This window comes from Pocillopora verrucosa, chromosome 6, assembly GCF_036669915.1.
Source record: "Pocillopora verrucosa isolate sample1 chromosome 6, ASM3666991v2, whole genome shotgun sequence".
NCBI lineage: Eukaryota > Metazoa > Cnidaria > Anthozoa > Scleractinia > Pocilloporidae > Pocillopora > Pocillopora verrucosa.
Window position 1 is genome coordinate 24,189,108 of NC_089317.1, and position 12,651 is coordinate 24,201,758.

General features: G+C 38.1%; 1 protein-coding gene across 1 annotated transcript; it reads left to right on the forward strand.

Moving 5' to 3' along the window:
- Nucleotides 1–3,378: 3,378 nt before the first annotated feature.
- LOC131798245 (extracellular protease-like) lies at nucleotides 3,379–6,561 on the forward strand. The gene is made up of 3 exons (XM_059115908.2): nucleotides 3,379–3,495; nucleotides 4,108–4,184; nucleotides 5,514–6,561. The coding sequence occupies exons 1-3, from the start codon at nucleotides 3,379–3,381 to the stop codon at nucleotides 6,559–6,561; spliced, it is 1,242 nt and encodes a 413-aa protein (XP_058971891.2).
- Nucleotides 6,562–12,651: the final 6,090 nt, after the last annotated feature.

Sequence of the window (12,651 nt, forward strand, 5' to 3'; positions counted from 1 at the left end):
AAAGACGAAGTCGGGTTTTAAAGAGGATTGGTTTTTTGCTTGTTCAAGTTTCATCTTCCTAATCATTTTCATTGAATCCTTGGCTGGCATCTTTCATCTTTTCTTCAGATATTCCTTTTCGCATTTACCAATTCAAAATCTCAAAAGAGTTTCAGGAAGTGCTCACCGATCGTAATCTGGTCAATGTGCAACAGTATTAAGATGCTGTCAATACTCAATTTTTAATAATGCGAGACGTCGTCCCTGCGGAGTTTACCCAATATTTAATGGCGACGCCATAGCTTTTAATTGTCGTGATCGAGTCCTAACACCTGCCGGCAAATAAAGAGAACGCTTGAGCTTGTTGAAATAACGCGTTTAACCACCTCCACAGTCAATTTTACCTGTCTACTAGGGAAAAGTGTTGCCAGCATGGAGACCGAAAACAATGCATTCTAATCCTAGTAGTATGCGCGAAGTTTGTCATCATAGACCTAGTTAAACGACATAGCCTGGCACGCGAATCCTTTAGTTCAGAGGTAAAGCTTCCGGTTCGACTCCTATTGGGGGCACTCTGAGTTCTTTTTCTCCTAGTACAACTGCGTCACTCACATATTAACATCATCTTCTGCCTTCTTCATTGCTTCAGTGTGTTATGGTTACCACTTTCATTTAAACCACAAGGATAACTAGGAGAAAAAAACTAGAGGTCTTTGTACAAATACCCATAACTAAATCTCTTGAGTTGTGTTTCGTTAGTCCCCTCGCTTACATCAAGTCAATCTCTAGCGGGTGAACAGGACCCTCTTAACATGGTTTTGTCTTCCATCAGAAAACGACCATAAATTTTAGTTTCAAGGGAACTAAATTTCTGTACCCTTAACTAAAGTGATTTTAGGCTTGCGGTAAAGTGAAAAAGGTCAGCAATTTACTGTTAAAGCATACACTGAACAGACACATTTATTTGTCCGTTGATTAACACACAGCCTCTAATTAATTTTCATGTAAATTACATATAGTTTTCTGCTTTTGACCTAAGAAGGCGCATAATATACTCATTTTCTCTTAGATTGATTGCTTTGAACTACTTGGAAACTAACAGCTGGAGAAGAAAGATAAAATAGCTTAGTTTCTTGCAGACTTCCAGCACTTCTCTCGACATATTCCAGGTACAGGTCTATTGCTACAGTGTATGTTCCAGCTTTAGTAGTGTCGTATTCAGAAGAAAGATCGAACTTTGACGAGACGGTTTCCCCAGCGGCAACGGTCAAGAAAGCTCCTGCGCCGGGATCTTCTCTCTTCATCATTATACCTTCTGGACTCAGCTCTGTTCCGTCATGGCTGACAGTCAGACCGTTAACGGCTAGGTCGTTCAGCGGTGTGTTCCATTTTAGCACAGAATATGCGCGGTCACCGTTATTTGTCAGGCTGAAGTCGCATACAACTGTGTCTGTTGTTTGATAAGAAGTTAGCGGACACTCGATTGAGGCAGAAAAAAGCCTGGTAAAGAAATAAATGATAATTCTGTAAACTTCTATATAGATTAAAACGTTTTTGCTGGGGTGTTAGGATGCATGTTCCGGGCTAGAAAAGGAAAAATGAAATTTGCCCGAAAAAATGCTTGAACATTGATGATTACTGAATGACAAGAATAGAAGTAAACTTCCAAATTGGTGCCCTATGATCATCTTTTCTTATCAAATAATAAAAAGAAAAATTTTTTTAAGATAATAAAAGTTGTTAAAACAATTTTATATAATGTCTTTCTACCCTAAAGCCAGATAAGTCTGAATCATCGTGAATGACAATTAATTGAACCGAAAATTACCATTTCATTTCCAATTTTTTAGTCTATTCTCTTTTTTTGCTACTAATTTTATTTCTTTGTATCACACTCACTCAGCTTCCCGTGGATCCTCTGCCCTCACGTGTGTTGTTAATACAATCAAAGTAGCTGACCAGCTGCAGAGTAATATCTTTGGAAGGATCAGGACTGTCATCTTAAAAAAATACACAAGATCGTAAGTATGTAGAATTGAAATAACTCAATAAAGAGATATGTAAAAAAAAGATGATTAAGGAACAGATTAATAAAAGGTTCTTAGATGATTCAAGTTTGTGCGTATTTGTTAATTTTTCAGTCATCTCTCTTTCTTTTCTCACATGTTTGATCAATAAATGAAAAATGGAGCCAAATTCATTTCCAGTCGCTCTGAAGACACGTTGCACTGAATAGGAAGCATCATAAGAAAGGCCATTTTCTTCGTTCTTCACAGCTTTACTATTCTTGATGATCCTTATTCATGAATAGTGATAGACACCCGCCAAATGCCGGAAGCGTTCTCCGCATGGCCTCAATCTCGTCATTTTTTTTTTCTTGTTACTAATTTGATAAATGAAAATACAGGTTAACCTTTTCACTGTGGAATGAGCAGTTCCATTTGGGCTTGTTGGAAAAAATTGAACAATTTCTTTTCTGGAAAGTTTATCTACGCAGACCGAGCTATTTACAGAAGAAGGACCCCTCATCTGTTAGCTGTAGTAATAAATAGCTACATTCTTTTGACAAGTATCAAACAGGCAGCTAGTTTCAACTTACTATTTCGTTCGTTGGAAGAATTGAACAGTTCTGGCACAATGATTGTTCAAACGCCGATTTTAATAATCCGCGCTGAAACGCCACCTCACTAAAAAAATATTTATTCATCTAGCCCTAGCAGACAAAAAAGCATTTTTCTTCACATAGAGACAATTCAGAAGCACTGTTGCTCGGGAAATGTTTTCTAACACATTTGGATGTCTTTGTATAGTATGCAGTGTCTTAATAAGTAAAATTGTTCAGATGAGTTTGTTTGCCTGTAAATTAATACTTTAAGTGCTTTCGCGGTTTTTGAAACCACCTGTTGCTCTGCAGTTTCACAGTAGTTTCAACTAATCAAGTGAGGAATAATTTTAATCCTCACAACGCATCCTTTACAAAGTTCCGTCTCTTATGCTAACAGCATCAGACAAAACTAATCACGAATTCTCAGCAAAACATATTGGTTGTAAGCACCTTGATAATGCTTGTGATTAAAAAAAAATTATCGCTTAGCCTGATGCGATAAGTTTTAGGTTATAATTGGAAAATTGGCCCTTAGTTGATTTGCTTGAAAAATGTGACTCGGGCGAGGAATTACAAAGTTTTTTGTGTTAATTTCTTTTGCTGCTAGTAGGAGCAACTAACTTTAAATTTACGAGAAGCAGTAGCAAGTAAAAAAATTGGAAATCAAACCGAAACAAAAGTCAAAGGCAAAATTTTATTGTTAATGTTTGGCTTTAGAGACTTCGTACACATCCATTATCAGATATTGAATAACATAAGTATTGTGAGCTGCGGAGAGACCGTTGTTATGCGGAATGAAAAATGTTCTTGCCATTGCCACTGTTCTCTCCCCGCTGTTTAGTTTCCATAAAGGAATCAATAAACATTATTTAGAGCTACCATTAGACAGCGAGCGCGCGGCACATAGACTGGTAAGTTACGTTAAAATTTTTTATTTGGCTTTCCGCCTTGCCAAAATAGTTTTGCATTGAATAGTTCTGTTGACGGCGATTATATCGGGAAGCAAAGTTTCGGTTGAATACGCAAGGCGTTCAGGAGAGTCATTATGGGAATGTTATCGATATGAGAAATAGCAAATTCTTGAAGAAGTCTTAGTGACTTAGTTTAAAAAGAGGAGTACGTTGACCTAAGAAAAAAAAAGGCGACCTGAGTCGTTAATAAAAACTCCTTTAAAACTGTGGACGGAAATTTGCTCAGCTAATAACGCAACTAACAGGATAATTCTAAATTGAAGCTAAATTATCTTCAACTAAACACAAATAAATGCTGTTCAAATGTACATAGATGGTTTCATTGTCAATTGTCTCAGTCAAATAATTCGTTAGTTTTTCTCTAAGAAAACCAATACACGTTGAAAAACGAGAGATAAAAATCCTCCCATATCAAGCGTATTCCTTAAGACCGTGCAGGTGATTTTGAAATTACAATATACTTTTCAAATCTCTTTTCGTAAAGAACTAATAACTCGCAGGCTAGTTTGAGTACATGTCGTTGAATCTGAAAAAGGCTTTGTTTCTTTGCAGCCAATCATGCGATTCTTGTGGGTATTGCTTCTACTGACGATAACAGATGGAGAACGAATCGTAGAATCTGACACCCGGTATGTAATAAGCTACACCTTCCTTTTTTTAAAAAAATATGCTTAATTCTATTGCAAGGGTGCATTGGAGGGATTTATATTGATGGGCCTTTTCATTTGGCGAAGCTATGTTACCTTTTGGATACTATAAAAGACCACGTCAGTGAGTAAATAAATTCAAGAATTTAATTGGCTTGAACGCAAGGATATATGACCCATTATACCACGTTTAGGTATTAGCTGAGACAATACAATACAATACAATACTTTATTCAAGAGAAGGAAAATAAAAATTGTAAAAGTATCTCTCGAAAGGGGATATTCTAGAGGTTAACCCTATATAAAAGATTCCCCGAATAAAAAGATCAAAACATTATATACAGATAATTTAAAAACTGTTTACCATCATCTCAATCAATATTCATGTAAATCTTTAGTCTGTTACGAAATAAAGTCAATGATCCTGCGTGTACAATATCTTAAGGCAAATTATTCCACATATTAACGATCCGTACAAAAAAAGAAAATTTGTAGCAATTTACGATAGCTATTTTTACGTAGAGCTTATAATCGTGATTGGCTCTAGTTCGATTACATTTAGTAAGTTCAAAAAAGTCCGAAAAATGAAGACTATCTATTTCCAGAACTATCTTGTAGCACTGGATCAGAGATAAAAACTCTCTTCGTTTCTCCAAAGTTTGCCAATTCAGTAGGCGGCAGCGGTCTTCATAGCTCATTTCTCCGCGTTTTTGCTTTAATGCCAACCGAGATGCCCTTCTTTGGACTTTTTCCAAGGATTCGATATCCTTTTTTTGGTAGGGGCTCCAGACGGGGACAGCGTATTCGAGTATAGGTCTTACTAACGACTTAAAGAGGCAGGAAAACGCATAGCGATTATCGTTTCCAAGTGATCGCCTAATTATACCCAACACTTTGTTCGCCTTGTTTACTATGTAGGAAACGTGTTTACCCCAAGATAGATCGTAGTTTATTGTGACCCCTAGGTCCTTGGCACTGTCGACAGATTTTAGTTGCGTACCAAGGGAATAACTAGGCTTAGATCTGTCTCTACTGTGCGTTACACGCATAACTTCACATTTTTCAGGATTAAAGCGCAACTGCCACTTGTTAGCCCAATCGCTTAATTTGTTCAGGTCCAGCTGTAAGGCTGGTATATCCTTATCAGGCTCCATGATCTTGCGATAGATTTTAGTATCATCAGCGTAGATTTTCACGGTTGATGCAATGTTTGCCGAAATATCATTTATATAAATGCAGTAATGCAAACAATACAAAACAGGTAGAACTGTAAAAAAGTGATACTTTTTCAATTGGTATTTGTTCATACAGAATATTCTCCTGTCTCCTTGATTGTCCACCGAGCTTCAAAACTATCAACAAGATTGAATGTAAGTTCTATTTGAGAAACAACGGTAAACAAGACTATTCAGTACTGAAATGGCGCACACCGCTGGATGGACTGAGATCGAATTGCTTGGCGGTCGATACCAATGGCAAGAAGCTACAATACGATGGTATTTACACGAAGCGTTCCGCTCCAGGCCCTGACCAATACTTGCTCGTCAAACCTGGACAAACAGTGTCGTCCACCTTTGACGTTTCAGATGCGTACGACATGACCAAAGCCGGCCTGTACTCTATGGCAGTGGACACTTATTTAGAATATGTTATGGGTAGTGTGATTAAAAAGCCAGTTATCCAATCTAACATAGTTCATTTGACATCTTCATCTGTAAGTTACGAGATAGTTGATGGAAGTTTCATGAAGCGAACCCTGGGCCAAAGAGCGCGTTCTCTTGAAAGATCAAATGAAATTCACGAAGAAAGTCTTACCCGGGAGGGTTTGGACGTCGAATTTGATAGGAGAGGAGAAGAATCTAACGAAATTAAATATTCCATACAGGGAGGATCTAAAGCCTTGAGAGACGAAACAGAAGTGGCAATTTTGGCTGCTAACACTAAAATAAAGTCAGCGATTCAAGATATCGAGAATAATCCCCAAAGAGCTAAAATTTGGTTTGGGAAAACCGCTATTGATGCAAAAAACGTATTCGTAGATATGAAAAGGAAATTGGCACGGAAAGAAATGATATATATCTTTAATGGAAAGAAATGCGAAAAAGATATGTTTGCGTACACTTACCTTGGCTCACGAAAAATCTTTTTCTGCAAAGCGTTCAATAAGGCAGAAACGTTAGTTGGGTTTGATACCAAAGCGGGAATAATAATACATGAGCTGAGTCATGCATTAACTTACACAGACGACAAAACATACGGTCAGGATTCTTGTAAAAAACTTGCTAAAAAAAACTCTAAAAAGGCTGTCAAAAATGCTGATAATTACGAATATTATGTTGAAAGTGCACCAAATCTATAGACTTGTTTTTACCGTCTGTGCATTGAGTCAACGATACTCACTGAGATATAGCGCTGTTAACCCTCTGCCTTAAGCTGAGGGAGCTGACTCTAATGGGTTGAAACGGTGATATCGCGACCGACAGAACTTATATATTAAGGCTTAAATTATGTGTATGGGGGGACTGGGGGTCTTACGATATGTTTAATTATAAATAAGAGGCAAGGGGGATCTCATGATCGAGTTGAAATAAAGGAATGAGTGCTAGAAAAGTTTCCAATTGTTTATCCGGGAGGGCCTATGTTAGGTTTAAATGTTTACTCAGATAAAAGTAAGTAAAAGTTACCTGACGTCGGGCATTTTTTGCAAAAAGTCTAAGATGGCGAATAGGGGAGTCCCCTGTGTTCTCCGGCCGAAATGTTTGCAGTTTTTTTTCTCTAAAATATTACTGCACACCTGGCATGTATTTTAAAACAAAATTGATATGCTCCTTCTTTGAATAGGCTCTCCGGAGGGAATAAGAAATACAAGATTTGAATACAGGAATGGAGCATTCACAAGAAGTAATGAATATTATATCTTTTTTACAGTAAAGGCGAAGTTGATGAGACACATTTTTTCACCAGATTCAGTTACTATTTCTTGTACAAGAGATCTAAATGCTGTAGCCGCTATATTTAAATGAAAAAAACTTACACGAAACCTGCTCGATTCGAAAACTAGGGCTATTTGTCTGTTTTTACACTTTGCAAACATCCATTAATGAACAATGAAAAACAAGTTTTGCTAGATAAAGCTAGAGTGTATCTGTTGCATTCGAAGTATAAAATCAGACAGCACAATAGCAGAGTATGTGAATTAAGGCGCGGTTTTCTTTAATCATTGATAACATGAAAATTAAAAGAAGATACGCAACCTCTTGCTAAAACACGGTATGAAAAAAAAATTCTCTCTTTTAAAGCACCTGATATCTGATCATTTGTCAATATCAACTACTCCAAAACATTCACCGGTCACCGGCGAAACTATGAAAATTATCCGGCCGTCAATGTTTCAAAAATGATTTCAAACAAAATAACAAAATAATTAAATTCGACAAAGTTAGGATGAAAAGATGTTTGTTTTTTAATTTTTCGGAAACAAACCTGAGGGGATATCGATTGACCATCAAGAAAACCCTCAATTAGCCATTTGAAAGATAAGTATTCTTAGATACAGCCAGATTGTAATGAAAGATAGGAATATTGTGGACATCGATAAGTGTCCATTAGTAAGAAAACTCATTGCAAAGAGTCATAACAAGCCACTGAACACAGATTAATCAAACTGGTTAGTTTAATTCTTTCAGTGCCTTTGCGAGCGACTGGAAAATAATCGGGGTTCGTGTTTTCTTGGTAACCGAAGCTGGCCGGTAAAAAATGATCTTCGGCATTTTTAGACTAGGTAAACAACCATTAGGAAAGGTAAATAACCACGTCAATTTCCGAGATGCAACGTGGTTGTTGTGGGAAGAAAGAATGCTGCCAGATATTACTTTACATTCGTGCTCAATATAAGTGGAACACACTCTCAGAGTCATCACTGAGACATCGACCACGTTCGAGGCACATAACTTGGTGAGTTGACTTTTTGCATGCTGTGGACCAATACCATTGTTTACTGAGAAGTTACTGGAACTTGCTGCTCGAGGTAGTAATCATGAAAGCCGGCCATGATCAATATCTGAAATAATCGACCACTTAGAAATTTTTGAATACCAAGAAATTTATAAACGGGAGTGCCACTGAAAAGATTTCTTTTAGGTTGGCCTCAACCTTTCACTTAAGCTCCGAACTCTGATCGCTTATTCTATCTACTAACTGTCATGCATTTCATATGAGTAAATTGCTCGTTGAAAACGGATCAAAATCTCTGAAAAATTTATCTTGCTTCACAGTTTACGATGAAGTTCTTGTGTATACTGTTGATTTTGGGGTCGATGGAAAGTGGACGAAGCGCCCCATTTGAAATTTCCGATACCAAGTGAGTACTGAATGATCTTTTTCAGTAACAAATATTATGAATTCCAGTGCAGAAATGAAAACGGTAAGAATTATTTAAGCTTTTTAAAAATCAAATAGAATCACTTAAGCTATTACTTGATCACGACGAAAACTGCGTCACTATGTAATTTAATTCGAAAGTTTTCACTGGCTCAGACATCAGACACCATGGTTAACGAAGTATTACACCAAGTAAGGGGTGTCAGTTAAAACTCTGTCTTTTGTTTTGTTTCTATGTAACGAAATAATAATGCATTGAAAAGATTACAGTTTGAGCTTAAAATAACAAAATCATCTTTTCCACAGAGTTTTCTCCTCTCATCTCGACTGTGCGTCAAACTATGAAGCAGGAAACAAGATTGAATGCAAATTCCATTTGAAAAACAACGATCAACGAGACTATTCAGTGCTAAAATGGCGTACACCGCTGGATGGACTAAGATCAAATTGCCTTACAGTCATTATCAATGGCGAGAAGCTACAATACGATAGTATTTACCTGAAGCGCTCCGCTCCAAGCCCTGATCAATACTTGCACGTCAAACCCGGACAAACAGTGTCATCCATCTTTGACGTTTCAGATGCGTACGACACGACCAAGGCTGGCCTGTACTCTATAGCGGTGGACACTAATTTAGAGTATGTAGTAGGTAGCTTGTCTGAGGGCCCGCTTACCCAGACTAAGATAGAACACGTATCTTCCCCTGCCGTAAGTTTCGAAGTTGTAAAGGAAAGTTTCATTAAGGAAGCCTCGGGCCAAAAAGCGCGCTTTCTTGAAAGAAAATACCGGGATTCAAAGGAAAGTTTGACAAGGGCGCGTGCGGCCTCGGGGAATGCGTATTTAAGAAAAGCAAATTATACCGCGGAAATATATAAAAATCCGCCTGCGCTGGCGATTGATGGTGATGGAAGGGATGCAATACTGGTAAATAAAACAACAATAATCTTTTATGCTGCCATCTTCAACACGGTATTTGCCTTTGAGGTCTCAAAAAAACTGGTTACGAAAGTGCTAAAATTTGGCTTGGAACTGCTCCTATTAGTAAACCCAGAGAGGTTTTTTAGACAAAATGCTTGCTGATATGCAAGGGAAATTTTTTTGTTTAAGCTTTGGCAGGGCATTCTGCAAAAGCGGCATGTCTGCGCACGCCTTTCACGGATCATGCGTAGCATTTTTGTACGTCATGTACAACAGTTAAGATAGCAAAGTGGGAGTGATAGTTCATGAGCTAAGTCACGCATTGGCTGGCACAGTTGATATACAGCTTGGTGAAGGTGTCACAGCATATGGAGTGGAAAACTTTAAAAAGCTCGCTAAAGAAAATCCTCAACTTGCAGTCCAGAACGCTGATAAACCTGAATATTTTGTGGAAAGCTGTGGTATTACACTGTCTTGAGGTTCCCGTTGTCTAGCTCTCAGGGGCGTGGGAACAACTTTTTAATGGGTTATACAGGGATATTTCGGCTGCAAGAGGTTCTATATTCAATAACTTAAATTGTTTGTATGCAGAGGAGTTTTAAATCAGTGTTAAAGAAGTTTAAGGTTACTCAAGAAAATAGCGGATAAAACTTGCTGAGGCTTTAAAGAAAACGCTTCTCGTGTTATACTTTTAATGACCAGAGATTTCAAGAACGGCGAAAGCTGAGCCTTGTCTGCACAAAAAGGCTATTTTCTTAGTGATGGGCTACATCCAAGCGGCAAATAATTCAGTTAGTGTAATATTTTACCAAAAATTAAAAACAAAAAGGAACCATAACAAAAGATAAACTTATCTGGCCAAGAATAAGAAACTTTTTTATTTTTTATTTGCACCTCCGCCCTCCTTGAATAAGCTCATGAAAAGGAAAAATAAGGAAAATGTAATATTTCATACCACTGGAAGACAAAGACACGCGACAATTGAAATTAAACAGGTGTTCTTTTGTCGGATCGGATTGGAGGATTTTGGTTGTGTCGCGTTCAAATTTTCCAATCCCTCCAAAATACGTAACATTCTTATGATCCCCTACACATTGACTGTAAATTGGCGGTCAACTTTATATTCCCTTCCTTTATACTCTGTTGGCCACGACTGATCCCCCTGCGCCCCCCCTGAAAACCATGATATGATCCCATTTCACTCCCATGAGTGATCAAGACAGAATTTCTCCTTATAATATCATACAATATCATGCAGACACGTGATGAAAATTAAATAAATATTAAGTAGGCGATTATTAGTTGATCCAATACCAAATTCTCCAAACTAGCATCACAAGAACTTTATGACTGACAGTAAGGAGAATTACTAACGAGATCTTGAGAGTTTTAGGGTTAAGGCATTAGTCATTATTATCACCATTATTAATAGGTGGATGATTGGATGGGGAAATAGAATGGCTTTTAAGGGGGTATGGAGGGTGGGGAATCAGTCGTCAGAACATTAGAACATTACAGAACATTAGAACATTACAAAATCCGCCGACCCCCTCCTCCCTCGTGATAAATAATGCTGGTCTGTAGACTTGGAGAAACTACGTTTTATTTTAACACAAAGTAAATTGAAGCACAACTAATAGCTTTCGTCAAAAATCGTTTGACAGCTCACTAATTTATTCTCTCGTTTATAAACCAACTGTTTACAAGTGCACCTAATTAGATCTTTCTCTTTACTTACTGTCTTCACGAATTAGATAGCGCCGGAGTAGCATATAGAACGCCAGCAGATTTATACCAAAAAGGGATATCAGCGGGTGTTTAGGGAAGTTTACAAAAAATGCTGAGGAGAGGAGGGGGGGGGGGGGGCTGTTGGGTATAATCGCCTCAAGAGGAGTAGTCAGAGTAATTTAAGTTGCTCTATTCTTTGGAAACCGGAATAAACTGCGCTAGTTGTGGGTAATTGGCTCTGGTTGTTTACTGACCGTTGTTAATGATATGTTCAGGTAAAGAGGAAACCAGGCATGGAAGGGAAAGATCTGCTCAGTGATTCTGACAGCGCGTCCTCGGGTGGTATCTGGGACTCTTTATCAAGGTAGTAAATTTTGCCTTATATCGCCTGTTCTCTTTGTGAGATTTTTGAAAGCGAGTAAGGTAACGCATTAATCCAACTGTTTAGAAAGATGATTGTTTGGTTTACGAATGCAACTTGAGCAGCTATATAAGAGTGTTTAATTCGTTTGAATCATTAACCGTCCTTAAATCGACTCCTTTATGGCTAGTTATGCAAGCCTCGTGATCCTAATAGTACACTTAGAGCAATGCTTACTTGCTTGCCAGCAATGTAAAAGTATGACCTGCAAAAACGTTTTCTTCCCTCTTTATTAAACAAAGTGTCGTAATATTCAGGCTTAATAACTATAGAATCCATAAAAAATGTCGATTTTTGCTTCCCTTGGTCGTTAGCGGCATTTATGTTAATAACCAGAAACAGAGCTGTATTTTCCTTTTTACCCAGCATGGTTGGCAGTGAAACTAAAGGAGACGTCCCCAAAGATGAAACCATCGATGTTTTCTCTGTGGCGTCCGGTCATCTCTACAAACGTTTTCTGAGGTAAACAAAAGGAAGCTCTATTGATATTGTTTCTTGTTTTCTTGTGCCTGCTTTATACATTATGTCATAATTGACTGAAAGGGAGAGGCGGACGGGATCCTCGTGAAAGGCCCGACCTATCTCAGGCCGAGCATTTTGTCGTATGACCAAAGTCATTTCCACAAGTAAACGTGAACGTGGTCGTGACGCATGCCTAAGCGTGATGGTGAATGCGAGCGCGGGTGTAATCGTGATGATGAGTGTGATCGTGAAGGTGAGCGCGATCATTGGCGTGATTGTGATTATTGTTATTTTCTTTCCTTCACAATCATGATGTTGACTGTTATAAAGAATACCAAAAATCCGGTGAAGCATTTGAGAAGTTTGGAGAGCACTCAAGAAGCTAGAGTTGCTCTTACGCATCTTTCCTGCTCTCCAAACTTCCCGCGTACTTTATATCTCGATGAACGCACGCTGACGTATGAACCAATTGTTAAATAATGCGAGACGCCGTCCTTGCAGAAGTTACCCAATATTTAATGGCGACACCATAGCTTTTA

Excerpts from the sequence above, each read along its gene's own strand:
- LOC131798245 (XM_059115908.2), top strand. The coding sequence starts at position 3,379 with ATGAAAAATGTTCTTGCCATTGCCACTGTTCTCTCCCCGCTGTTTAGT. Across the intron at positions 3,496-4,107 it reads AGCGCGCGGCACATAGACTG|CCAATCATGCGATTCTTGTG; the intron begins GTAAGTTACGTT and ends GTTTCTTTGCAG. Across the intron at positions 4,185-5,513 it reads ATCGTAGAATCTGACACCCG|AATATTCTCCTGTCTCCTTG; the intron begins GTATGTAATAAG and ends TTGTTCATACAG.